Source organism: Cavia porcellus, unplaced genomic scaffold (genome assembly GCF_034190915.1).
Source record: "Cavia porcellus strain 051 isolate PalLab524CR breed Dunkin Hartley unplaced genomic scaffold, mCavPor4.1 scaffold_4, whole genome shotgun sequence".
NCBI lineage: Eukaryota > Metazoa > Chordata > Mammalia > Rodentia > Caviidae > Cavia > Cavia porcellus.
In genome coordinates, this window is record NW_026947487.1 from 105,728,957 (window position 1) to 105,755,882 (window position 26,926).

Here is a 26,926-nt window from a genome sequence, read left to right on the forward strand (position 1 = left end):
TATTTTTGCAGCTAAACAGCCTGACTGTGGCCATGGCTCAGTGGTAGAACGCTTAACTAACAAGTCAGAAGTCCTGAGTTTAATCCACAGCACTGCCAGGAGGGAAGAAAGGAAAAGTTTCCTCTTGAAGGCAGCTAGTTGGTCAGAGGGATCCTTGGCCCTTGCAGGCCATGAGACAGCTGTCCTTGCCCAGTATTCCCTAATTCTCCCAGTTCTCCTCCTCTCTCCCAGCATCCTCTGCTTCTCCCAGCATTCCTCATCTCTCCTAGAACCCTCCATTTCTCCCATCATCCTCCACTTCTTGCAGCATTCCTCATAGTTCTCACTGCCCCTTCGTCTTTCTTGGCATCCCCCTTCATTTCCCTGAAATGCTTTCTCCAAGTCCAAACTAGAAGCATTTACCGACAGACTCTTAACCAACCAGTCACACCTCATTTCGTCAAGTCCAATGTATAATTTATAAGACACACCATTGTTTTACGCAGTACTGAGAAAAAGGAGGTGAACTGCCAATTATGATGCCATCCATCCTGATTTCAGAGGAGGTGTTAAAATGTGTGAGGAGTGCTTAAGGATGTGGCAACATTAAGACTCTGTTGTGTGTTTTATGTCTTGCGGGTTACAGATTATTTCTGTGATCAGCACCTTGATCTATCAATGGCTAGTTGGCAAGCACCCACACACACAATCTGGGGGCTCCATTCTTTGCCCTGATGGAGTCATGGGTTAGTTAGTGATATTGGAGACAGCTGCAGAGCGTCCACAGAGAAGTCCAAGACTCCTCTTGAATGTACGGATAATGAGCGTAAAGGGTATTTACAGAAGGGATGGATTGAGGTTGGCCAAGGAGGGCAAAGGAAGCTTCATGACAAAAAAAGAGTAGAGGGCTGGGGATTTAGCTCAGCGGCATAAGCGCCTACCTTGCAAGCAGGCAGTCGTGAGTTCGATCCCTGGTTCCGATAAAAAGGAAAAAGACACAAAAAAAAAAAAGAGTAGAGACCTATGTGAGGGAACGAAGGATAAAAAAACAAGACAGTAGAGAAGGAGTAGTGACAATAAAGCAGATAAAGCATGAAGATGAAGCCTGTAGGGCAGATGTCTGGGAGCTCCAGGGCAAGCCTGGTTTGTCTGGAACAAAGGAGCTCTTTGGGTATCAGGCAGGGCATCCTTAAAAGCCAGGCGGTTCTGCTGTGACAGGCAGCAAGGAGCGGGCGCAGGTTGTTGAGCAGGGGCATGACCTGACACACACATCAGTGCAGGGAACTCTGCTGTGGAAGATAAGCTGGTGCTGGGGATGGAACCCAGGGCCTTGCACATGCGAGGCAAGCACTCTACCACATGCCTCTTAACCCTGACTCCGCCTTGGCTTCCTCTTCTAGGACATTTCACCTTACAGGGCTGAATAAGGTTCTAGGACTCTGTTGCTGCAGTGAGAGTCAAACTCACGTAGCCTAGAAAATTTCTACGGACGGTGAAGAGTGGCCTTCTCCATCCCTCAGGGAGGGGAGGGGCAGTGAGTGAGGAGCCACCAGGGGAAGCGTCCCTGGCTGGAAGACACGGGAAAGCACCTGGCCCCGGCCCAGCCTCAGCCGGTCCAGCTGGTCTGCTGGTCTCCACACCACTGTGTCACCCAGGCCTGGGACAGCCCCTCTAAACAGGCAGGGGAAGAGCTGTGGAGCCAGAGACTCAGTGAGGGGCAGTGGGAAGTTGCCAAGCAATGGCCTGAAGGGCCCATGGGAGCCCCTCAGAGGTCTCTCTGTCCCTAACACAGCATGAACAACCCCTCTCCCCACAAAGTGGTGGGAAGAGAAATCAGTCTCTACTGTTCTAGAAAGACACAAAGGTGCTGATATCTCCACCATAGGATCCAGCACCCACACAGAGCCCCCAAGAGGTAGATCGGGGAACAAAAAACCCCAGGTTCCCAAGTACAACTTAACCTCTCTAGGCCTCAGTTTGGTCATCTGAAAAATGGGCATAACAATAGCATTTCAGCAGCTGGGGCTCCCTGGGGCTCCGTGAGATACTGCCTCTATCTTGCAGGCTGCTGGGCACAGGAATAAAACTGATGGCGCCCCCTGTGCCTTCAACCATGCAACTGCCACCAAGCAAACTGGGTCATTCTATCAAACCGCTGCCCCTGCCAGGGCCTCCACTGCCGCAGCCATGAGTGTGGTAGGAATTGTGTCTCAGATCTGAGGCCAGAGGAGGCAGCTGTATCACAGGGTTGAGGGGAGGATTAGAGATCCAGCCACTCACATTTGGCACAGCACAGGCACGGTGTGAATGGTGGCGGCCATTGTGTCATTCATTTTTTTTTGCTTGTTTTTTGGTACCAGGGATCGAACTCATGACCTCGTGTTTGCAAGGCAGGCGCCTGTGCCAGTGAGCTAAACCCCCCGCAAATGTGTCATTCCTAAAGGGAGGGCTCAGCTCGAGACCAGGCATGCCACCTGTCAGCCCGGCCCTCTGACCTGGGTCCTGCCTTTACGCACACCTGTTACACTTCCTCAGTAGTCTGATCACATCAGACAGGCACAGAGCCTCGGAGACCCCCAGCTCTCCACACCTCACACGGGGGTCTCCCCTGCAGTTCCCCCCCCCACACACACACACACAAACCTCCACGGGCCGGAGCTCGCCATCCTGAAAGGCAGCCTGTCCACATTCACCCAGCCACAATCTCCGCCCAGAAAACTGCCCCTAAGTGGAGGTGAGTTTCCTGCCAGGGACTTTCCTTTCTGCGTCTGGGATCCACCCACCCCACAAATGGTGCCACAGGGCTCTGCAGGAAGTCTCCCCGAACCCCAGCCTCTCCTCCTGTGCAGCTACCGCTGCCCCCCTGCGGCACCAGAGCTAGCAACTCATATGCCTCGCCTCGCCTGATCTCCACTGAAGCCCTGTGAGGACTTTTTTTTATTGTGATGTGAAAAGTTACATCAAATTTATCATTTTTCTGGGTACAGCTCAGTGGCTTGGAGTAAGTCCACATTGCACAATCGTCACCACCACCCTTCTCCAGAACTTTCTCAACTCATTCATCGGCTCCTCACATTCTTCCGTCCTCTGATTCTACTTTCTGTTTCTGTGACTGAAGTGAGATCCTACAGCTTCTGTCTTTTTATGTCTGGCTTGTATCACTGAGCATCACGTCCTCAAGGCTCATCTACTTCCTAGCAAGTGACAAGAATTTCTTCCCTTTCCAGCCTGAATTAAAGTCCATTGTATGGAGATCCCCACTTGACTCTTCCATTCCTCCACCCAGGATGGACATCGCTCTGCCTCTTAGCTATCATGAACAACCTCTCTTGAAGACCCTGCTTTTAACTCTTTCCATTAGATACCCACGAGTGGATCCTACAGTAAACATCTCCTTTGAATTTTCTGAGGCACCTCCACATCATTTTCCTGCACCAGTTTGCCAGCCATCTACAGGTTCCCAGTTGAGAGCAGTCATCCTGATATATGTGAGGTAGTTTAGAGAGGTGCCATTTGCACAGTGGGACCGGCAAGGCTCTGTGACCTCCCAGGGGTCCTAGGGCTAGGATTCAAGCCCAGGGCTGGCAGCAGCTGTCTGGTGCTCTCAACAGACCCCCAACTGCACCCCAGCGAATCCTTGCTATGCAAGGGCTCAGTGTCCACCACGGGGCCTCCAGCACTGTCTGAGGGGAAGTTGGCTTTAGGCCAAGAGGAGATGCTGACACAGAAGGAGCCAACCTGGAACTGCAGGACCAGCCCTGCCTCTGTGTTCCGACACCTGGGTGGCCCTGGAAGTAGCACTCAGGCCAGGCCTCTTTTTCAGACAGGTAGCAGCTGGCTCAGCCACCAGATGAGCCAACAGATTCAGACAACCTAGCATTGTCTGGTGAGAGGGAAGGGGTACCCTGTGGATTCTGGAATCTGGTGGGGCCATCGAGGTGACCTGAGGAATGAGGCAGCTGGAGACACAACTCCCACAGCCTATATCCCCGCCCGCTTGCCAGCTGCATGGGCTTTTGGCAAGCTAGGAGACTTCCTGGACGTCAGTCTCTTTATAACACAAAGGAAGAAGCCAGGCATGGTGATGCACACCTATCATCTCAGCATTCTGAGACTGAGGCAGGAGGATCATAAGTTCAAGCCCAGCTTGGGCAACTTAGTGACTTAGCAAAGCCTTATATCAAAACTAAAAATTTTGCTGGGTATAGTGATGCATGTCTGTGATCCCAGCACTTGGGAGGCTGGGGAAGGAGAAGTGCCTCAAGTTAGAGGCCAACCTGAACTACATAGTGAGATCCTGTCTCAAAGAAACCAAAAAGAATTTTTTTTAATATTTAAGAAAGGACTGCCAGTTGGGGATAGAGCTCAGAGGCACAGCACCGGCCTGGCAAGCACAAGGTCCTGAGTTCAATTCCCATTACAAAAAAAAAGACTGTCCATTATGGTTCAATGCGAAGGCTCTGGGTTCTATTTCTAGTACCATTAAAAAAAAAAACATCAAAATAACAAAATAATGAAAAGTCAAATAACCCAACTAAAACATGGCAAAGGACCTCAATAGACATTTTGCCAAAGATTATACACAAATGAGCAACAAGTATATGAAGAGATTATTAGTCATTGTGGAAACATAAATCAAAGCCCCACTGAGATGCCGCTGTACATCAGTTAGGATATTTATTATTAAAAACAACAACAGCTACTGTCATAAGCTTTGACAAAGATGTGGAGACACTGGAATCTTAAACATTGTAAGGGAGGGGCTGGGGATTTAGCTTAGTGACATAAGCGCCTGGCTGGCAAGTGTGAGGCACAGAGTTTGAGTCCCGGCCACCTCCCCTTGAAAAACCATCATATAAGGGGCTGGGGATTTAGCTCAGCGGCATAAGCGCCTGCCTTGCAAGCAGGCAGTCGTGAGTTCAATCCCTGGTACCAATAAAAAAGAAAAAGACAAAAAAAAAAAAAAGTAAAAGAAAAACCATCATATATCGATTCCTCCAAAAATTAAAAACAGAATTTCCGTATGTCCTAGCATTCCCACTTTTGGGTACATACCAGTAAGAATTGAAAGCAGAGATTTGGAGGGATAGTTGTACACTTAGGTTCACAAAACCATCATTCACAACAGCCAAGAAATGGAACCCAACCCAAGTGCTGAAAGTTGATGGGCAAACAAAATATAGTGTGTATATATTCAATGGAGTGCTATTTAGCCTTAACAAGGAAGGAAATGCTGTCATAGATATTACATGGATAAGCCTTGCGGGCATTATGGTAAATGAAATAAGTCAATCACAAAAGACTATATGATGCCAGCGTGAACTACATAGCAAGACCTTGTCTCAAAAAAATCAGAGAGACAAAAAAAAAAAAAAAAAAAAAAAAATCAGAGAGACAGAAAATAGGGAGTGACCAGGGGCTGAGGGGAGGGGGGTGGGGGAGTTGTTTGATGGGTACAAGGTTTCATTTTATAAGATCTGTGGTGTGAGTTGTCTATGTTTAACACTACTGAATTTTATTATACTTAAAAATGACTGAGATGGCACAAAAAGCTCTGCCAAGAGGTTTTAATGAGATGAGGGAGTTGAAAGACGAACGGTGACGGCGCGATCCTGGGGAAGAGCCAGTGTGCTGGGAAGAGAAGAGGCGTGGGAGACGGGGACAGCAGTGGGGCTGGGTCCTGGTGCTGAGTCCTGGGCCACAGTGCAGGTTTTCTCAGGCACCTCAGACAGCCTTGGAACAAGGGCTTGCTCTTTCTTGGTGGCTTTCAAGAGGCCTACATCACTTCAGCTTTTCAAATTCATCACCTTGAACCTTCTTGAGTGTAGCAGGTCTCAGCCTGTCCCCAGCACTGGCCTGAGAGAAGCCCAAGGGCAGCCTGGCTGGTTCTCACTGCTCTCCCTGCTGCGCCTGGGAAGCCTGGGAGGTAGATCCCCAGGCTGATTCCACAGCCAGGTCCCAGGGGACGGCACCCCACAACTGCAGGACATGGCTCTCACACGCAATCATGCCGGTCAGTGGGGGTCCAGGAGCCCTCTAGAGGCCGTGGTTCTCAGAATTTCATGGAGTCTCCCTCAGGCCTAAAGGGCCAGACTTTGCATTCCTGGCTAGATGTCTCTTCCACCCAAGGCTGAGTCGGGGAAGACCATGGGACAATGTTGTCTCAGGCACAGGGGCTGAGACTGAGGGTGGAGGCAGCTGCCACCTCCAGAGACATTCTACAACCTCCAGGCACAAAGATCTAGGTCAAACCTAGTTGTCCTAAGCCCTCACCAGGCCAGGGAAGGGACCCCTGCCTGCCCTCAGTGGCTGAGTTGGCAGCCCAAAGCTAGGGCCCCTACTTCCTGGACTAGGCCTATCCTGAAGATCCCAGGCTCTAGTATTACTTCGGGTGCCACTAAAGCTCTTGAGATAGTGTAGAAGGCTTGAGGATACCAGGCCCCTAGGGATCCCACAGGATCTCAAAGCCTGCTTAAATATCATTGAGACCAAGTCCCAGTTCCCACTTGACCTTCAAGGTTCTTTGCGTTCTGGGCTCAGTGGCCTCTCCCCTTTCATCCCACGCTCCCTTTCCCTCCCCCTGGCCTGCAGCCCCCCTGGAGCTTCTCACCCTTCCCCAGCATGGAGCCGTTTCCTGAATGCCCCACCAATGAGGTCACTGCCCCACTTTCTCAGGATGGGGTACATGCCTATTACAAGAGCAGGGAGGGTGTCTTCACAGCTCTCTCCTTGGCTCCTAACACCATGGTCATCCAGCCTGATAAATACTTGTCAACCAGGAAAAATGGTTTTGTGATGAATGGGATCATTAGGCAAGTCTAAAATGTACCAATACGGGGCCAGGGGTTTAGCTCAGTGGCGTAAGTGCCTGCTTGGCAAACTTGAGGTTGTGAGTTTGATCCTCAGCACCCCAAAAAAGGAAAATGTACCAATAAAATATGATTTTAAAAAAGAAAAATGGATATATGACTCTTCTTCTTGTGTTTATGGCTAATTCTACTACGCTCCCAAAGGTTCCCATAGCCATGGTCTCTCACGGTAGCATGCCCCTAAGTGCCAGATGTGTCACGTGGTTCTGTGCACAGGTGTTCACACGTCCCTTTCACAGATGAAAAAATGATTACACTCCTGTAATCCCAGCACTTGGGAAGCTGAGGCAGAAGAAACATTGCAAATTTGAGACCAGTCTGGCCTCAAGGCCATTCTGAACTGCATAGTGAGATGCTGTCTCAAAAAAAAGGGGGGCTGGGGATTTAGCTCAGCAGCAAAAGCACCTGCTTGCAAGCAGGCGGTCGTGAGTTCGATCCCCGGTACCGATAAAAATGAAAAAGACAAAAAAAAAAAAAAAAAAAGAAAAGAAAAGAAACGGAGGCTCATAGAACAGTGATGCTCACAGGTAAGAAGGGCACAGCCGGGTTTGGATCCAGGGCTTGAGCACATCTTGCTGTAGCCTCGTGTGTGGTACTCTATCACAGTGGCAGCAGGGTGGAGAATGAAAGGTCACCCACATTCTGGGAATTCTCACTCTACCCAGGGATCTGTTATATCTGTGCTGAGGGGAAGGTGAGGTGCCTGAAAGATGGGAAGGGTGGTGTCCCTACTGAGAGCCTGGGGTCCCTGGAAGACCTGATCCTGAGGGCCAGCCCCCTTGCTCCCCCCCCTCCCACAAACAGCCTTAGGGAGGGGCCTAATGAACAGGTCTGCTAATAAATGATGGAGGCTTTCACCCAGGTCCTGCAAGGCTGGAGAACAAGGTACCCTTGACCTCCTCATTCTGCTCAGCTTGTACAGTGGCTTGGGAAAGCCCCAGGCTGCCATCCTCGGGGAACTCCTCCCAGCCTGGGGCTCTCCCTGGCTACTTTACAAGCTTTGTTAAGCAGCCAACCTAGATGCACACACAATCTCCTTCTCCCAGCATCCCGGAGATGCTTTCATATCCTTTACCCAGGAGCTAGTTGAGGCACTGGAAATTACAGAGGTCAAAGTCAGTTATTGTACACAAGCTCCTAACACTATGCCAGATTGCTTCTCCCCCTTCCTGAAAGGCTCCAAAGAACACAAGTCTCGCACCCACCTCATCATGCCACCACAGTCCCAGAAACTAGTAAATTAGTTCTGCAATTCTTATTAGTGAGTTCAGCCCATATGTAACAAGAGAGTAGCTACAAAAACATTCTTGCTCTTTGCTCCAAGTATTTATTCTGGATGGAGAATACACTCCAGGGAGAAGGGAAAAACGCAGCAAAACTAAAAAGACAAAAAAAAATTGCATTCACAGAGTTGTCCATAGAGATTAAATTACTAATTGCGAAAACCTCTGGAAACAATCCAACTTCACAATTAAAGGACAAGGGCATCCTGGGGTGCGTTTGATTATGTGGCGAACACTATGTGGACCTTAAACATAACTTATAGTCAGTTTGTGTGCACTTAAAAATTAAACAATGTAAAAGCAAAACACAATTTTTACTTCAAAAATACTGCATGAACAAGGCTTACCTATGCTATTTTCCCCGTTCCTTTTAGTTTATTATTTTTTTAAACAGGATCTCTGTACCCCAGGCTGCCCTCAAATTCACAGCTGTCCTCCTGCCTCGGCCTCCTCAGTACTGGGGTTATAGACATGTACCACTACACCTGGCTCCCCGTCTTTTAAAGAATAATAATTTTAAAAAATTATTTTCGGTGGTACTAGAGTACTGGGGATTGAACCCAGAGAGCTTTGCATTGAGTTACACCACCAGCTGTTATTATTTATTCATTTATTTTGCTTTGAGACACAGTCTAAGTTGCCCAGGCTGAGGAAAGGCTGTAAAAGTGAAGGCTAAAAAAACAAAGCCCAGAGCGGGTAATTCACATCCTTCCCCAAGACATGCTTCCGAGCGTCTTGGCTGCATCTGTCCAGTCTAGCTCCAGTTTGGCTGCCCCCTGGTGAGGGGAAGCGAGGTGTCAGGGCAGAGGGAAAGCCCCCTGAGAGAGAAAACCCGCACTCACCTGTTCACAGGCCAGGACGCAGTCTTCTAGGGCCCAGGGCCCAAAGCACGTGCCTAGGGGCTGCGGACAGTGGACACCAGGCAGAAGAGGCTATGGCTGTCCCAGCCCACTGTGCAGGCTTCCTATCTGAGGGGACGACGGGGAAGCAAGCCACTGCCGCTCCAACTAGACCAGAACTGGAGCCAGCGAGGGCGGGGCGGGGCCACGTGGCCCCAGCCTGCCTCAGAGTAGAAAGGATCAAACCCAGAGAGCAGCCAGCGGACAGCTCTTAACTGGCTGGGTGTGGCGGGGGTCCCCCTGAAACCAACCCTGGTTTCCTGATAGGCACTAAGTGCTGTACCAAAGGCCTGCCTGGTCCGTGCAGAACACAAGGCCCTGACAAAACAAAACCCTTATCACAGAGCTGCAGACGGCTGATGTAAGTAGACTGGAGAGGGCATCAGGGCATCCAGGGGCATTAGGTGAAGAAGGCCTTTCTCTGCTATCTCAGACAGGACCCCATTCTACAGACAGGACTACCATTCTACAGGCTGGTCACATATCTTACCCAAGATTCCACAATTGGCAGTTGAGATCTAACCCCAAAGCCTCAGACACAGCCCTGTGGGAACTCCTGCAGGTGCCCTGTCGCTCAGCCACATCAAGGCATGGATACATTGCTTTGCTGGGTCGGAGTAACCAGGTTCTGTGGGACACACAGGCATTGCACCACAAATTCTAGTGAGTTTTCATAGCAAGCACTGCAATTTTCCTCAACTTTATCTCGTGTATTTAGGGGCAGTAAATCACAATGGAGCTTGGGGGGGGGGGGCCTGTGTCCAAACTACCCAAGAACTTCCCTGAACATAAGCACAGAACTCCCCTTTAGGGGTCCAGCATTACATGTAGGAATGCTGGGCTGGACCAAGACTTTCTAAATGTCAATGAATGTAAGTTGGTTTTTGTTTTTGTGGTAAGAAATGCTCTTAACTATATGGAGAAAACTGGATTCTCTGAACTTGCAGCAGGACCATCTGCCTACGCTGGAATGTGCCCAGCCAGGTCCCCACCCCTGCCCCCAGCATTGGCCACCGGGCCACAACCTCCATGCAGCCCTGAGCTCTGCCAAGGCTGATTCAAGCAGCTCGTGGGAGGGCAGAGGGGGAGGAAATGGGGACCTGCCAGGGGATTCACAGAAGCCGGGGCAAATGCCACTGTGGCCCTTAGGGCCTATTGACTTGGGACAATGCCTTCCAAAGCACCCCATACAGTGCAGTGGCACAGGATGGGGGTGCTTACGGTGTCCCAGCACCATGCTTCAGACCCTCCACCCCGACACTTGGCAGTCTCCCGTTACCACGCCCCAGGTCAGTCTTGCTTCATACATTTTACATAGGAAACTCAGATCCAGCCTAGAGGTGGACATCCAGTGCTTGGCAGGTGTAGTAGTGTTTCTGACTTATGTGCTCTTCCCTCCAGTTACAGCATCAGCTCTGTAAAGGTGAGTCCTTAGCGCCCTTCTAACAGTAATGCATGCCAACAACCCAGTGTCCAAGACCTCTCGGGAGACTGTCACATGTTAGTAGCTTTCATATATTTATGGCCCAAAAGTAGCTTGTGAGACCCCCCCCCCACCTCGACATCCTCATCAAAAGCAACTTTCATTCCAAGATTCCATTTGTAGTCAGAGAAAGGGGGGCGTTCCGTTGGGTGATCTGTGGATTGCAAATCTGAGGATTAGGCTCTGGCAGGCAGGCAGAGGCTGGGAGCTGAGAGGTGCTTAGGCCTCTGGTTCAGAACCTGAAGGTGGGGACAGAGTAGTTGGATGTGGCGTGAGCTGGGCTATGATGGTACTAAAAATCGCCCTTCAGCTACTTGCAGTGGGCTCTCCCAGCCTCTTTTCCAAAATCAGAAGTTCCAAACTTTCTTTTTTATAGCATTTGATTCAATTTGAACAAACAGCAATGTTCCCTGCCTCCCCATTATAACTTGGGATTTCCATGTCTGATCACTGAGTCATGGAGAAATCCTCAGATCACAAAATTGTTTTTGATTTTTTGAGGTCAGGCTGGCCTCAAGCTTACTTTGTAGCCCATTTCTGATGCTCCTGCCTCAGTCTCCTGAGTGCTGGGACTACAAATGTGCACACCTGACATCATGGAATTTCTAAGGGACCTGGAGTCTATTCTGATAGACAGTTCTAATGTCCAGCTGGGGTGAGAGCCACTGTTGTTTCCTACCAATTCCTGACCTGAAGTCCCACCTCCTCTCCAATTTTTAACCAAGATCTTCTGACTTTCCCTACGTCTAGAGCTGTGCCTGTTTGCCGAGTTAGTCAGACATGGGCGCCCAAGTGCTTCTGAAACTCATTGCTGTGTGCTGACTCAGTCACTCACTGTCTCAGAGGGACAGTGACTGCTAGGAGCAGAATTTGATGGGCAGGGGTGTGCTCGGTGAACACCCTCTTCCAGGAGCTGGCAAGACTCCTGTTGGCTTTTCCAAGCTTTTCAACAAAGAGCTCTCACTTGTACTGGTTCAGACTGTGACAGGGATGCTTCAGATGCTGTGTTGTCTGTACCTGCTGATGTCAGTTCACCCAAATGTCACATAAGCCCTCCATGTTGGACTTATAGGTCCCCAAATATAAACCACCCAGTGAAGCAGTATTTACCATGTTCCTACCAGAGTCATCTGTTCCCCCTACATTATTTTTCTGGATAAGCCTTGATTTCAGCGAGATATTTCTTCTGAACTGTTGATACAGCCAGCCCTTGAAAATTAATTTTAAGGATGCAATAAGCTTAAAATATGCACATACAATATTTCATAGGCAAATGACAAGTAGAGTGACTCATGCAAACATTTTTAGTTCAAATAGAAAGCAGAATTTAGGAACTGAAAGAAATTTGAAAGCCAGGTTGATCCCATCGGAAAAATGCCTCAGCGTTTCTGGCTGTGGTCATAAGCGGCCACATCCTGGAGCCTCGCACTGTCTTTGTGAGACAGCAAGTGCCGAGCTCCTTTCTCAGCCTGAGCAGTTGTCCTGCCAGCAATACATTTACACAAACCAAGAAAAGCAACATTCCAGCCACAGTTCAGCTCGAACCCCTTCCCCTCAAGGAATGCTGTTCTTGGCAAGAGATCTTCCAAAGGAAAGAACATCTGCAGAACCTCTGCCCCTGAGGTCAGGGGAAAGCTGAGACAGCTGAAAACTTTGTGGTCCCTTCTTAGATCCAAGTCACGGGGGCTGAGCAGAGAAGCAGGGTGGGAGCAAACCCGGCCAAAGGCAGAGGCCTTGGGGTTGCAAGATTTCCCTCTTTTGAGTTGTTGAGCAGCCTGGTGAGTTCTGTAAGGCTGGAGACATTGTCCTCTTTACCTGGTCCTTCAATCTAGTCATATGAACCAATTAGGTCCTCTTACCAGCTACACAGATGAAGCTTAAACTCTAGCCCCATCCAATGGCTAAATATTTATTAAACATCTTTTGTAAGTCACGAGGCAGCAGCAATGAACAAGATTCATTTACTCAACATACTCAAGCCTCATTCCTGCTGCTGGCACTTCAGAAATGTCACTTGCCAGAGCCCTTCCTCTCGAGGACAAGCACACTGATGGGTGGAATGCAGAGAAAGTTCAACAGGACAATTCCTGCTTTTACACACTGGTGTTTTTTTTTTTTTTTTGAGACAGGGTCATGGTCTGTTATAGGCTACCCTCAAACTCAGTGATTCTCCTACCTCAACCTCCCAAGTGCTGGGACAGGCATGTGCCACCACACTCAGCTCTATAAATTCTTCCTGTCAAACCTAAGTATGAACAGGCTAGGAACAAGGAGCCACTGTTCAACCCTGCTGAGTGCCTCCGACAATGGCATGTCACCATCAATTTGGCAGAAACATTCCCAAATGCAATTCAGAAGTTCCATCTCCTATGCAAATCCATGAGCTAAGTGAGAACAAAAAAAGAAAAAGGTATGTTACTTATGGATTTAATCCTGGCCAAATCTACATTTCTACTGACGACTCTAAAACCAAGTCATGATTAAACAGTGACTTAGTTCCAAAGGATGGCATCAGGAAACCTCTGTGCTGGACTGTGGGCTGCTCAGAGGCTGCGTCTAATCACCTGTGTTCCTGATTCCCACCAATTATAGCTGTAGAGAGGCAGCTCTGACCATTTAGGTAGCTGAGCAGAGGCAGATAAAACAGTATTTTACTATGTGCAGTACTGAGCGCAGTAGTGAGCTCAGGTTTCTTCAGGTTCAATGCACTGAAGGACTGCTGGAAAGACTGGAGCTTCCCACACAGCCAGGCAGGAGGAATTTCCAGGCGTGGGCTGGAACATTTCTCAAAGTGGGTCACTTCCGGTCAGCAGGCTCAGCGTTCCCTTACACTCACCAAGGCTAAGATATAGCTGCGCATGCACACACACACACACGCACAGGCACAGGCACAAACACACTCATCCACTACCTCTCAACAGGGGTCCCACACACTCACTTTCCAAAGACAGGCTAGTACCAGGGTTCATCTGTATTTCCTGACTTGTCCAAGTGGTCATAGGGCAAGGAGCCAAGGAAGTGAAGGAAACATCATTAAACGATACTGCCCAGCAGAGAATCATTCTAAACTCATCACTCCAAGAACACAGAGTAGAAAAGGAGCTGAGATGGAGGGAGAAGTATCAGCCACCTCACATAAGTGACAATAGCGGGAGATGTCTGCACGGTTAGTGAGCTCAAAGTTCACCTGCACAGTGAGGGACCAGAAGAAGTCAAAGCACCACAATTACGGAGCCAACCACCGGACGCCTCAAAGGGGAGAGTGGGGGTTGTAGCTCAGTGGCCCAGTGCCTGCCTGGCATACATGAGGTCCTGAGTTTGATTCCCTCCACAAAAAAGTCCAAAGAGGTACCTGGAAGGCAGAATAAAGAGGCTTAAATCTCCAGCCTGTATTCTCATACCCAGAAAAAGATACAACAGATAGCAGCCACCTTGAAAACCAGGTTTGTATTTCTAGGTAAGTTCCAAAGGAGAACTCAGGAACCTTACTGCATCCAGCCTGGTCCCAACGTAGCTTGTCGCCCTCCTGCAAAGTAACATTGTACAAAACTGTATTTACAAGAAAACCAGTTAAAAATGAAGAATGTGTACAAAAGTAGACAAGAAGTACCAATGCAGGACAGCTTCAGAACGAGGGAGCCTCATGCTCCATACTGGTGATGTCTCATGTACTAGGCAGGGAGAAGACAGCGAATCTCAGTGCCCATTTTAGAAGGAACCATTCGGTCAGTCAGTCAGTCATTCCAAGGGAAGAGACGAGGCGGAAAGAGCTACTAGCACTGACACTGCAGTCTTAACTATCCAGTCATCTTTGTCTTGCCATAGGGCAGAAGCCTGGTTGGGGTGGGGGGAGGCGATGCAAACAAACACAGTCTCTAGAGCAAGTCCTACACAGTACAGAGCTCAGAAGGCGTAACGAGTCCGGATATCCTCAAGCTTCTTGGACACCTCAGGTGGAGTTCGATCCAGTTCTTCAGACACATTCTTTTGCTTGTTGGGTTCCATAGAGTTGAACTGTTCACAGAGGTCTCCATCAATCACATTCTAAGACACAGAGGAGAAAAAAGTTAGACATCCAAAGAAAAGGGTACACATCAAAGTAGCAGCTGTGGGAGCCTTTTTATACTCTCGCCAGGCAGCGAACCCCATTTGTACAGTGAAGGACAAATTCGAAACTGATGCTGAATAACCAGTGTTCAAAGTGCCAAAATCGGGCTGGGGATTTAGCTCAGCGGCATAAGCACCTGCCTTGCAAGCAGGCGGTCGTGAGTTCGATCCCCAGTACCGATAAAAAAAAAAAAAACAAAAAAAAACCAAAAAAAACGAAGTGCCAAAATCTGGTGCAGCCTTTCCTCCCTTATCTGCTCCGCAGGTTGAGGTCCTGCAGTATCACTAAGCTCATGTGGCCATCACTGCCTCCATCAACCCACTCCTCCTTGCTGCTCCTCCTCTCTAGACTGCTCTGACTTTTAAGAAACAGGGACCCACAGAAAAAGGCTGAGGGGAATAGTTATCCTTTCCCATCCAGATTCCCCCCCATCTACCTTAACAGGGAAATAATAGGAGCGAAAGCTGAGGTGGTCCCGCCCACAGAGAGGGGGATGTTCAGACCGCAGGTGCATTTCTACATGCTGGAAGAAGTCATGGTCCTGGTGAAAGAAGCAAAGAATATATTACTGATTTGTTTTATAAAAAGTGTTCTCAGATGTGGTACTACACACCTATAATCCCAGCACTCAGCAGGATGAGGCAGGAGGGCCACAAGTTTCATGCCAGCCTGGGTTACAGTGAGTTCAAGACCAACATCATACAATACCCTGTCTCTAAAACATAACCTAAAAAGGCCTGGCACAGTGGTACATACCTGTAATCCCAGCATTTGGGATGCCAAGGTAGGATCACTGAACTACACAGCAAGTTCAAGACCAGCCTGAACTACACAGCAAGACCTTGTCTCAGAAACACAAAAATCCCAACACTCAGGAGGCTGAGGCAGGAGGATTGCTCTGAGTGTGAGGCCAACCTTGGTTATAAAGTGATTTCAAGGCCAGCCTGAACTGCATAGCAAGACCTCTCAAAATGACCAAAAATAAGTAAATAAATAAATATCTCAACTTCTATAAGTTTCCAAAACACAATGAACAGACAAATCACTAACTTACCACACACCTGACCACTCTTCTGATGCTCACAGGTAAGTTAACTTCTGTTAAGCAGGGTAGCTAAAACTCAAAGGAACCTCATTTATGGTATAAACGAGAATGTCATATGCAAAGAATGACCTCTAAGGTCAGAGTCCTGATCCAGATTTCTTGGGACAAACCAAATTTAGCCAGTCCTATAACTGATTCCATGAGATACTGATTCTTTCAGGGTTGATAATCCCACTATCCCATATTGTGGCGCTCTCCTCGGGCTCTGGGCTTAGAACAACCTTGTTATCTCCATCAGAACTAGTACAGTACAGATGAACGACCGTTCTCTGGAGCAAATGCACTCAGGATTCCTATCTCCTCTGGACTTTTAACAGTCACCTTACACAATTTCTAGAATACCCCTAATTACAAGTGAGGACGGATGAGACTTGATTTTGTAGGTGGATTTAGCACCAAGAAACAACCTTAGGGGGACCACGGCCAGAGTGATGTGGTATTTGGCTTGGATGGCTCCCCAAGCCTCAAGCAATCATGGAGGTAGCTGAATCTAGTACTTGTGATTGTCTAGTACTGGGATTGGCGCTATGAGTGGTGCACCTACCCAGGGGTGAGGACCCACCATATACTATAAGGGAAGGACGAAGGCAAGCTCTTTCCCTCTGTTCACTCTTGTTGCTTGCAGCTACCATGAACAGTTATACCATAGCCATGCCACCCTGCCTTCGAGCCAGCCGAGTATGGACTGAAACCTCCAAAAACTCTAAGCTAAATAAACCTCTCCTTCCTTCATTTTGGGCATCAGGTATTCTGTCACAACAAGAGAAAAGTAACCAACACATGTAGGGACTCTCACCTCATGGGATGTGAATGGGACAAGGATGCCAATTCCTCCTGACAAGGTGGTATAGACAAGTGACTCTGAGCCTCCAGGGATCAGCGTGGTCTTCTGTAATGACAGCACCGTCTCCCCAACATGGTAGTTCATGATCACTTCTGCCTGCATGTGGAAAACAGTGTGGAGATTGTGAGTGCCCCAAGAAGCTGTTCTGATTCCCAAGAGCAAACAGTGTTTCCAGATACATTCCATCATCATTAAAATGCAAAAATTACTGAACTTTAAAATTGTGTCTACTAGCCTTGCAAGAAGGCAGTCGTGAGTTCGATCCCCGGTACGGACAAAAAAAAAAAAAAAAAAAATTGTGTCTACTTGCAGCTTAATGTATCAGAAAACATCTGAAAAACAATTATAGTAACTACTATTATTTGTTCTCTAAAACAGATCTATTTTTAAAAGTCTAAAGATAAATATCCTAAACCACCACCTACCTACAGGAGAGTGCAATTAGAACCCAGGGAACAGATGGTTGGTGCTGGCAGTGAACCTCATGGACCTCTTTTCTGAGGACCACACTACTTACTCAAAGAGATTTTTATTAACAGAATGTCTCAGGAAATGTACTAAATGATACAGTGACATGGGCATCATGTCCATTACAGGCCTTCTTATCAGCAATTTAGGGATTTCGGGTTGGAGAGGGCACAGCACAGTTACGTGCATTGTGGGTAATTACTAAAAACCTTCAGTGAGGACAACAGGAAAGGGACTCAAAGAGTCTTTCCCTTCTTCCCTTTCTGCAATCTTACCTTCTGTGAGGCACCATTCAGCAAGCCTCGGTCCCACAGTGCTTTGTTTCCTGTGGGATCTTCATCCACCTCATCATTGGTGTTAGGTGGGAGCCTCACCTACAAAAGTGACACAAATCAGAGGGAAGTCTTCACCTGCTCCCCTAGGTTACCAAGCAGCACTTGCCCTAGGTCTTTTAAAGCAAAGAGGGACACTACCTAGACAGAGGCCCAAGCCTAAGCCACCTGTACCTGTTTTGGGGAGCTGTGAGTGGCAGAAGACTCTCAAGGGTTCAGCACAGCCAAGAGCAAAAACAGACCAAAGAACACAGACAAAAGAAAGCATCTTAAACTTAAAAAGATAAGCCAAGATTCCAGCAAGAAAGAAAAACAAAAATTAGCCTTTAGTTCAAGCTAAACCCATCACTACTGAGTTTAATATCCTTAATTTTAACATCTCACATTAGAGATCATCACACTGGCTCCTTGGCTTTATCAATAGCACAAATTGAGCTTTCCCTCACTTAATTAACTTCAAGGAAACATATTAACTCACCACACAAATGTTGCCAAACTTGTCTGCCCCAGCCACAGTGTCATAGTCCAGGAGACTTGCTGTAGTGACCCATCGGGGGTAGGTGTCGTCAGCAAAGATGATGAGCTGGTTCTCATTACGCTTGTAGCGAACCCAGATGAAACTTTCTTGAACATCAGACACAATTACCCTGTGCCCAATAGTCTGGATTCCAGATATATAATTGGCAATGTGCTAGGGTAAAACAAGGACAGCAATGGGTATAATCCTGGAATTCAAAACCCACAGCTTTCTCTGACCATAACAAATATACAACAGCACACAGCAAAGAATATCAGTCACAATAAATTGCTAGCCAGACATGGTGGCACAAGCCTGTAATCTCAGCAATTGAGAGTCTAAGGCAAGGAAGATCACTGCAAGTTTAAGATGAGCCTGGGCTACAAAGTGAGCTCAAGGCCAGCCTGAACTGCTAAGTAAAACCCCATCTCATAAAGACAAAGAAACAAAACAAACAAAAATAAACAAACAATAAATTGATTAGCGTGACAGGGCACACTTGCAATCCCTGCACTGCAACACTGAGCAAGGACAGCTGTAAGTTCAGCACCAGCCTGGACTACTTAATGAGCCCAATGCCAGCCTGAAATATACAATGAGACCCAATCTCAAAAAAAAAAAAAAAAAAAAAAGTAAAAAAAATAAAATGCCTAAAAGATGAGAAAAAGAGCTATTTTTCAAATAGAGTGGAAATATATGCTCAACCTTTACAGTTAAATTTCTAACCCTGGTTTAAAGAAGCTGAGAAATGTGATCTATTCCCGCTTTTCTAAAGCAAGACTAAACGGCCAAATTCTGTGGTTGGAATTGGGGAAACATAACATGGTCTTAATAAAATCATGATTTTTTGTTTTTGGGTACCAGAAATTGAACTCAGGACACCTTGTGCTTGCCAGGCAGGCATGATTTTTTAAGAATCAGTGCTCACCACCACGCTAATGCCCACTCCTGCCTTATTAGCCAGATCTTTGCCCACAACTAGCACATTTACCTTATTCTCACACTTTCGGAGTAACTTCTTCTTCCCCAGGTCGTAGACTCGCAAAAGCTTCCCCACTCCTATCAGCACTCTCCCCTGAAATGGAGCAATGGCAGCAGGGACCTCTTCCACTGGAGTCTGCGAGAAGAAGAACAGGTTATGCAACTACCTGCACACACAGTCAGTCACACACTAATCCTACTCCTTTGACCCAGAAGCACCTGCTTCTACAGGTATCTGTCAGAAAAAAAGAAAAAAAGAGATCCTATTTTGCTCACTAGAGAAATAAACCACCCATACAATAGTCTCAACTTGAGAGCATATTCAAGTAAATGTCCCACACAAGCCTATCACCCAGCGAATGGACCAATGCCATAAGTGAGAAAAAAAACCCTAATAAATGCTGCTTATAGCCTGTGCTAGGTTTAACTGGCACTACAAAAAAGGGAGCTTCAGCATCTAAGTAGCAGTTTCTTAGTGACATCTTAGCCCTAAGGAAGAGACAATAAGTTTAGCACGAAGAACAGTCTGTGAGATAATTCCGAGAGGACACTCCCTTACATTTAGGCTGAAGGAGGCATGTGCTTGGTCATTTTTAAGTTCACAGTTCAGTGCCATTAAATATATCTGCACTGTTATGCAATCATAACCATCATCTTCAGAAATTGATCTTCCCAAACTGAAGCTCTGTTCCTATGAAACAGTAAACTGTTTCATAGGAACAGAGAAGATTAATTCTTCAACACTGCTGAATTTTAGTCACAAGTTGCTGTTGCTCTGGAAGACACAGTGAGTGGTTAGCACCCAGGCCTCCTGTGGCAGTCAGGCACTAGAGTATCACTGAAGCATGAAGGCCCTAGCATCTTCCATGTGCTACCAAAAAATGGATTAGAATCAGTGAGTTGGCCCTCAAGTTCAGCAAAAGGCAGAGCATTCAATAGAACTAAGGATATAAGGTAATCAATGCCAGGTTCCTACCTTGTGCAAAAACTCCAGTTTTTCCCCATTGTTCACAAGCTTGTAAGTATAGACAAAGCCCCCTGCCACAGATCGGGGGTTAAGTATCAGGTCCTTGGCCACACCCACCAGCACATACCAGTCTTCACCAGTGTTGGAAAACCTGCACACAGCCACACTGCAGAGAACAAGTCAAGCATTTGTCAAAAGCCAAACAACTCCTGGGTCTCACCCAGCAAACCCTGTACCCTGGGCTCCTTACCTAAAAGCTGCCTCATTTTGTTCCAGCTGGACAAGATCTAGCGTATTTCCCTGAATAGGATTCATCACCCGGATCACAGACGCCCACTGCCCATTGCCAGCCTTGGGAGCTCCAAAAATGGATTCGGGCAGATTTTCATTGAGGAATGCTGCTGCCATCTCTGCAGCCAGCTCCCGTTCATCCTCTCCTGCTGCTTCTACCATTTCCTAATCCAAAAAGCAAGACCATCTGGGTAAGTTGTTGAGAGGTGTAAAGATGGCAAGTAGTAGAACACTGCAAGGAGCACTCAATATGTGCAGCAGCAAACTCAAAACCACACCTGCCCAAAGTAAAAATTCAGGGAAAGAGGTGCAAAACACGGAGAAGAAATATCACTAATCAGAAAATCAGATACTGCCTCTTCCACTTGATAAGAAAATGCCAGAAGAACTAGTATCGGGCTAGGAGTTTAGCTCAGTGGCACAAGCACCTGCCTGGTGTGAGTCTGATCCCCAATACAGAAAAAAAAAAACCAAAAAACCCCAAACCATTAATATCAGCTGTGGCAAATACTGCATTACTTGTCTGAGAAACATGAAAATGAAAACCCCATTTTTCAAAACCTAGCCCATCTGATTTCCCTTGCTGGATTTAGTTCAAGAGTTGTGGCTCTAGTTCCTCCTGGGAAATGGCTCCTGGAAAGACCTAGTGTTGTGGGGACCCTAAAAACACTCTGCTCTGGGCTCAAACCCAGGAAATACCCAATGAAACCCATTTGGAAGCTCAAAGGCTCTGTTCCAGAGGAGCTGAATTCTGATTAACACAAGTCAGTGCATTAATCCCAAATCACAACAAAGCCTCTAAAACCAGGAACCCAGGAGAAGGACACCACTTAAATGAGCTGAAAAGAGCCTGAGGTCTTCCTCTCTGCCATGCCGGGAATGAATCCCAGGTCCTGTGAATGACATGCAAGTGCACTATCACTGAACTACATCCCCAGCTCTAGATCTGAAAAATAATCAATGATTATGACCATTTAAACTTTTCTACAACCCTTTTAACTGAAGCCCTAAAGGTCACTTGTCACCTCTGCCATCTGTTGCTTTCTCTGAGCTTTCGTGGCCTCAGTGTAAGCATTATGGTCCGTCTCAATAATGATAAGGTTGTTACTCTCAGGGTGGATGACAAATTTCCTGGGTGTGTACTGTAGTGGAAAGGCCACTTGATTGAAGACAGCACCTAGCTTCTCCAATGCCAAAATTCTAGAAGACAAAGGAGTTTACAGGTTACTCATTCAGGACCTAGAAGCCGGTGTTGAAAGTTGGAGACAGAGAAGACAAAAGCTGCAAAAAGCTACTGAAAGCTCTTTTGCACAAACAAGTTCCCCTGATAAGCAATGGTCAATAATTTATCAAGAGGCTGTGATAGTTTCATTATGAACAACCCACAGCTAAAACCATGGCATGAACAACTTCAAACACAAGTCAAAATTGTCACTGTTATTAGCTCTGCCAATTTGCAAAAGGCCTAAATAACATACTCATGTTAAAAGATGTAATACTGTAAATAACCTGACTAAGAAAATGTTATCAGTAATCCAACACTTGTTCTAAAACTAATTCAGTGGCACTGGTCTTCCACTGGAAGATAAGAATCTTAACTCTCAAGACTGAATTATACTGATAAGTATTAAATCTTGGCCCTGAAACTCTAAACAGAAGCTAAACTCTAAACATCGAAACTTGGCTCCCACTTACTTAAATCCTGAGCCAAATGAAGCTTCAATTGCAACACACTCCTCTCATGGTGAAGAATTAGCTTTCTTATATCTCTCCAAAACCTCTTCCCCCACTGGCAGAATCACAGGTTAAGCCTTTGGCAGAAAGGCTGGGTTCGCAAAACAGGGCTTACTCACCTCAGGGTATTGGTGGAGATGGCCACAATGCCTTCAGGACACTGCTCAGAAGCAAAGCCAGATGCAAACTCCAGGGTCTCATAAGACAGGGGGGTGAGATGAAAACGAGATTGGTAAGAATAGCTCAACCATGAGCGGCTTGACATGGCCAATACCTAAAGAGAGAAAATTATGTCCAGTAAGCTTGGGGAAAATGCAAACATGACACACTGACTAAATGTCCTAACTGCAATTTTTTCTTTGGATCATTTATGAGACAACGTCTCACTATGCAATTCAGGCTAACCTTGAGCTCACTTTTGAGCACAGGATAGTCTGGAAATCCAGACAATTCTCATGCCTCAGCCTTCCAAGTGCTGGGATAACAGGTGTGCACCACCACCCCAGGCTTTTTAACTGCAAATTTCAGTCCATAGGATACTCCACAAACTGAGGACCCTAAAAGATCACCATTAGACAAGAGGCCAAGAAAACGCAGTACACTACAAGTACATGCTCCCAACAACATGCTCTAAGCTGACTCCACCTCGAAGAGCTTGTTTCCACTTGTATAAAACAGGAACACCACCTCAAGACTAGACAGCTACAATACTGAAGAACTACCACAGCAGCCAGCAATGCTAATATTCTTAATTACCAAAGACAGGCTGCTTTTTTCTGCCTATCTTGCCATGGACTGTTTCCCTTCTGCCATGCCACCCTGCCTTGGAGCCAGTGACTAATGACTGAAAACTCTATAAACCATGAGTTGAAATAAATTTTTCCTATTAAAAAAAAAAGACAGCAATCCTTCCATCTCCTTCACAATAAATAGTGAATCATGACACTGCTATTTGCCTAGAGTAAACATGACAAGATTATTCATAGCTGAGTGGTAACCTGGACGAGGTTTCCAGTTATTCCTAGCCTTCTTCAGCCTAAAGAGGAAAGGGATCAATATCCAAATTTTTCTAAAACCAAATCATGACACAGCCGTGGAACCCATGTTAGCTCTAAGTTACAGAAGTGATTTCCCACATGAAGGAAATTTTGATTGTTCACGAACTAGTGAAAGCAAAGCTTACACAACAAAGAGATGTTTCTCAGCTGGTGTCAGTAACATCTAATGTGTTGCTTGCTCCTTCTATTACTTACTGCCTCTTGGCCTTGCATCCGAACTCGGAAAAGCTTCACCGGACGCGATCCCAGGTACCTAGTGCGAGTATCAGACAGATCTCCAGTGACAGGGTCTAGGACAGTCCTCAGCAGCACACCGTTCTAATCAAGAGAAAAGTGGATAAAGACTGCTCAGTAACTGAAGCTTATCAGTTATGGTGAGGAAACCTCTCAAATAATTATTTGGAGACAAAGGGAAATTACTTCATGGTTCAAGAAAAAATCCTAATATTCAGCCATTCATTTGCTATCGTACTGTTTAAACAGTTACCAAGCATCTACTGAGAACATTTATTTCTATTAGGTCCTATACATTTGTTTTAACCATGGGTCCTATACCTTTTTCCTATAATTTAAAAACAGTGCCAGGCATGATGGCCCACACCTGTAATTCTAGCACTCAAGGGCGTGAGGCAGGAAAACTGCTTTGAGTTCCAGGTCATTCTGGGCTACAAAGTGAGTTCAAGGCCAGCCTGAGCTATGTTGTGTAAACCTGTCTCAAAGAGACAAAAAAATCAGGTCTACCTACTATGGTCTCTAAACAAGGTTCCAAAGAACAGCAGATTGAAGGCTGGGGCATGTCCCAGCTGCACGTGATATATCTTATTGTGAAAGAAGGAAAGACAGCAAGTCACATTAAAACAAAAGACCCAACTTCAAAGGGGAAACGTACATTTGTCTAAAATGAGGGAATTTAACATCTAAAGAAAAGCAAACAAAAAGATGCCATTAGCTTGAAGGACAAGTATTTTAAAAACCCAAATTCATAATCCTACTTTAACTTTAAAAAGGAATAAACAGTCAGGCATGGTGGTGTATGCCTGTATATCCTAGCAGGAGGCTAAGGCAAGAGAAGTGTGAGGCCAGCCTGGGTAACGTAACTCATCAAGACCATGTCTCAAAAGATAACAAGGACTACTGAGGATGTAGTTCAGGGCAAAGCCCTGGGCTAAATGTCCAGTACCACAAAACAAATTCACTTCATCAGTCCCTACGGGACACTGTTATGGTCCTAACTCCTTACTCCAGAAAAAGGCATACCAGAGAGAAAAGTTCTTTTCCTATATGAACTATAGTTGGGGTAAGCAAAGAAATGACATACATTTTGTATTCAGAGATGTGCTCTGGCTAATTAAATTCTGAAAGAAACAGAAAACCATCATATACCAGACCTTAATGATACGATCAATCTAAGAAATACCCATCAATAGCTATTAAAAAGTCGATGGAGAATTTTAAAATAGAAAACTAACACAAATTCAACATCACTAAAAGCAGCACAATCATTAATTCAACATCACTAAAAGCAGCACAACCATTCTGTATCCTAACGTGATACAACAGGGAGTAAACAGCTCCCCGCATCTCAAATAGACAATAGTAGTAGTAATAGGGATGGGTCAGTTTAAGAAGTTCATAAAAAGACACAAAGGGCCCAGGGATTTAGTTCAGCGGCATAAGCACCTGCCTGACAAGCATGAAGTCCTGAATTCAATCCCTGATACCAAAAATAAATAAATAAATAAATAAATAAATAAATAAATAGACACATGAAACAAATTCAAAGTGTAGATGCTCTTGCTGAGATCTTGAGTGAATCCACATATAAAAACATTTTTTTGAGGAGAAAACTAAGATGTGCCCAACAAAGCAACAGATGATACTCAGGAATTACTATTGAATTTTGATGGATATGGCATATCAGTGCTTTAAGGATATTTCCATTGAAGGAACATTATGGAGTAATTATAGATACTTTGACTTGCTTTAGTACACTCCAGAAAGAGGTAACAGGCTTACTGCCATGAGGCTCTAACTTCTGTATGTGCTATGAGAATTTCTAATGCACCACAAAGCATTTTTTTCAAATGCGATAGATTCTGTAGCCAGATGTGGTAGTGTATGGTAATCCCACCTGAAGCAGGAAAATCACTAAGAGTTTGACAATGCTAGCCTGAACTACACACCGCATGGTAAGTGGCAAACGAATGAGTGAAATCTAGAAAATAAAAGTCCTGATACCAACAATGTGAGCCTCTGAATCTCCTACCTGCAGCCCGATGTTCAGGTACAGGAAGCCAATAGAGCCCCTCTCTCCCAGCTCATCCTGCTTCTCAGTCCCACCCATTTCCACAATACACAAGGACTCAGGCTGGGCAGGGAGAGCCTGCATGCTCAGAGGTTGCAAACAGTCCTGTGGGGGAGAAAACACAGAAAGTGACCATTAGGAAGCAGGGGAGAACCAAGACAGCTCGAATGCTTCTAATGCTAAGGTTAAAGGAGGAACTTTCTTTTGGGCAGGGAAAACCCCAGGAATGAGTTCTCAGAGGGTAGTGTGTTACAAAACTGAATCTTAGAGTATGTAATGGGAGGATCTTGCCTTCCTTTTGTTAAAGTGAATTATGGTAAAAATAAGTAAGTACAACTAATGCTGTGAGCAAGTAAAATTCCTTTTATACAAGAAGTCTTGGGGAGCCAGGTGTGGTAGTGTGATAGCTCACACCTATAATCCCAGCACTCAGGAGGCTGAGGTAGGAGTATTGTTACAAGTTCAAGACCAGCCTGGGCCACAAAGTGAGCTCAAGACCAGCTGAACTGCATAGAGATCTTGTCTCAAAAAGACCACACACAAAAAAAGTCTTAGGGATACTGACTTTTTTTTTTTTAAGTCTTTTTCCTTTTTATTGGTACCAGGGATCAAACTCACGACTGCCTGCTTACAAGGCAGGCGCTTTATGCCGCTGAGCTAAATCCCCAGCCCCAAGGGATACTGACTTTTTAACTATACATTTATTTTTTAAAAAAGATTCAAGGTTTATGCCAAAGAAAACAATAATCTCAAATTAACATCCCAAAACCACAGCACAAGTGTCCTGAGGTATGCTACTATGATAATCAGAAGATAACAGATAGAGGGCTGGGAGTAAACCTTAGTGGCAAAGCACTTGCCTAACATGCATGAAGCCCTGGGTCTGACCAGCACCACAAAATGAGACATACACACACACACACACACACACACACACACACAGAGAGAGAGAGAGAGAGAGAGGCAGAGAAAAAAGAGACAGACCAAAAGACAAAGAGACAGAGGCATAGTGAAAACAGATCTCAGGGTTCAGATGCTCAGGTTCCAACCAAAAGACCTTTGAAACAATGGATCTCACTCACTGAGGGATCCAGGCTGGGGATTTAGCTCAGCTGTCTGGCAAGCACAAGGTCATGAGTTCAATCCCCAGTACCAAAAGGAAAAAAAAAAAAAAAAAACTCACTGAGGGATCCAAGGAAATGATTCGGACAGTATTGTCCACCAGCCCCACAGCCAGGAAGCGCGAACGCTGCTCTCCGGGAGGAACATTGGCCAGACTCATGCACACCACATCTGCTGACATCTCCTTCCGCTCTGTGTACTCATTCAGCTGTCCTGACTGTAGAAGGAAGACAAAGTGAGGTCTAGATGCTCCAATTCACTTTAAAACTCTGCACCCAGGAATGGAAGACAGACTCTTAGGTTTCTTTTTGCCTCTTTTCACTTCTCTTATACAATCAATTGCCAAGAATCTCTCAAAGACTGAATTTAACAATCTAATGGTAAGCAAAATTAATGTCTCTGAGATAAGACATCATAAGACCTTTGAAAAAGTTCAATGTGCTGCCAATTAGGTAAGCCAATCTAGTCTACAGGGAAATGGAGATACGTAAAACTGGGTGATCTGTTCGTGAGATTTTGAGTGACTCTGTGAAAGAAAACTCAAATATGACAGTAAAAAGTTTAACCACACTGGAGATTTC

At 46.1% G+C, this 26,926-nt stretch overlaps 2 protein-coding genes across 6 annotated transcripts in view; both read right to left on the reverse strand.

Moving 5' to 3' along the window:
- The window catches only part of Il34 (interleukin 34), a 65,048-nt gene extending 51,303 nt beyond the window's left edge, over positions 1–13,745 (reverse strand). For all 3 annotated transcript variants that reach the window (XM_013154798.3, XM_013154797.3, XM_013154799.3), the window contains exon 1: positions 8,974–13,745. The gene's annotated coding sequence lies outside the window, so the exon portion shown is untranslated. The remainder of the gene's footprint in view (positions 1–8,973) is intronic.
- Positions 13,746–13,941: 196 nt separating this feature from the next.
- Positions 13,942–26,926, reverse strand: part of Sf3b3 (splicing factor 3b subunit 3) — a 46,479-nt gene continuing 33,494 nt past the window's right edge. For all 3 annotated transcript variants that reach the window (XM_003472132.5, XM_063247630.1, XM_063247631.1), the window contains 13 exons: positions 26,407–26,562; positions 25,185–25,328; positions 23,114–23,236; positions 21,980–22,134; positions 21,152–21,326; positions 20,086–20,291; positions 19,845–20,001; positions 18,879–19,004; positions 17,849–18,061; positions 17,314–17,412; positions 16,523–16,666; positions 15,058–15,162; positions 13,942–14,557 (listed from right to left, as the gene is read on the reverse strand). In XM_003472132.5, coding sequence (XP_003472180.2) covers positions 14,417–14,557; positions 15,058–15,162; positions 16,523–16,666; positions 17,314–17,412; positions 17,849–18,061; positions 18,879–19,004; positions 19,845–20,001; positions 20,086–20,291; positions 21,152–21,326; positions 21,980–22,134; positions 23,114–23,236; positions 25,185–25,328; positions 26,407–26,562 — 1,944 coding nt within the window. In that variant the 3' untranslated portion in view covers positions 13,942–14,416. The remainder of the gene's footprint in view (positions 14,558–15,057; positions 15,163–16,522; positions 16,667–17,313; positions 17,413–17,848; positions 18,062–18,878; positions 19,005–19,844; positions 20,002–20,085; positions 20,292–21,151; positions 21,327–21,979; positions 22,135–23,113; positions 23,237–25,184; positions 25,329–26,406; positions 26,563–26,926) is intronic.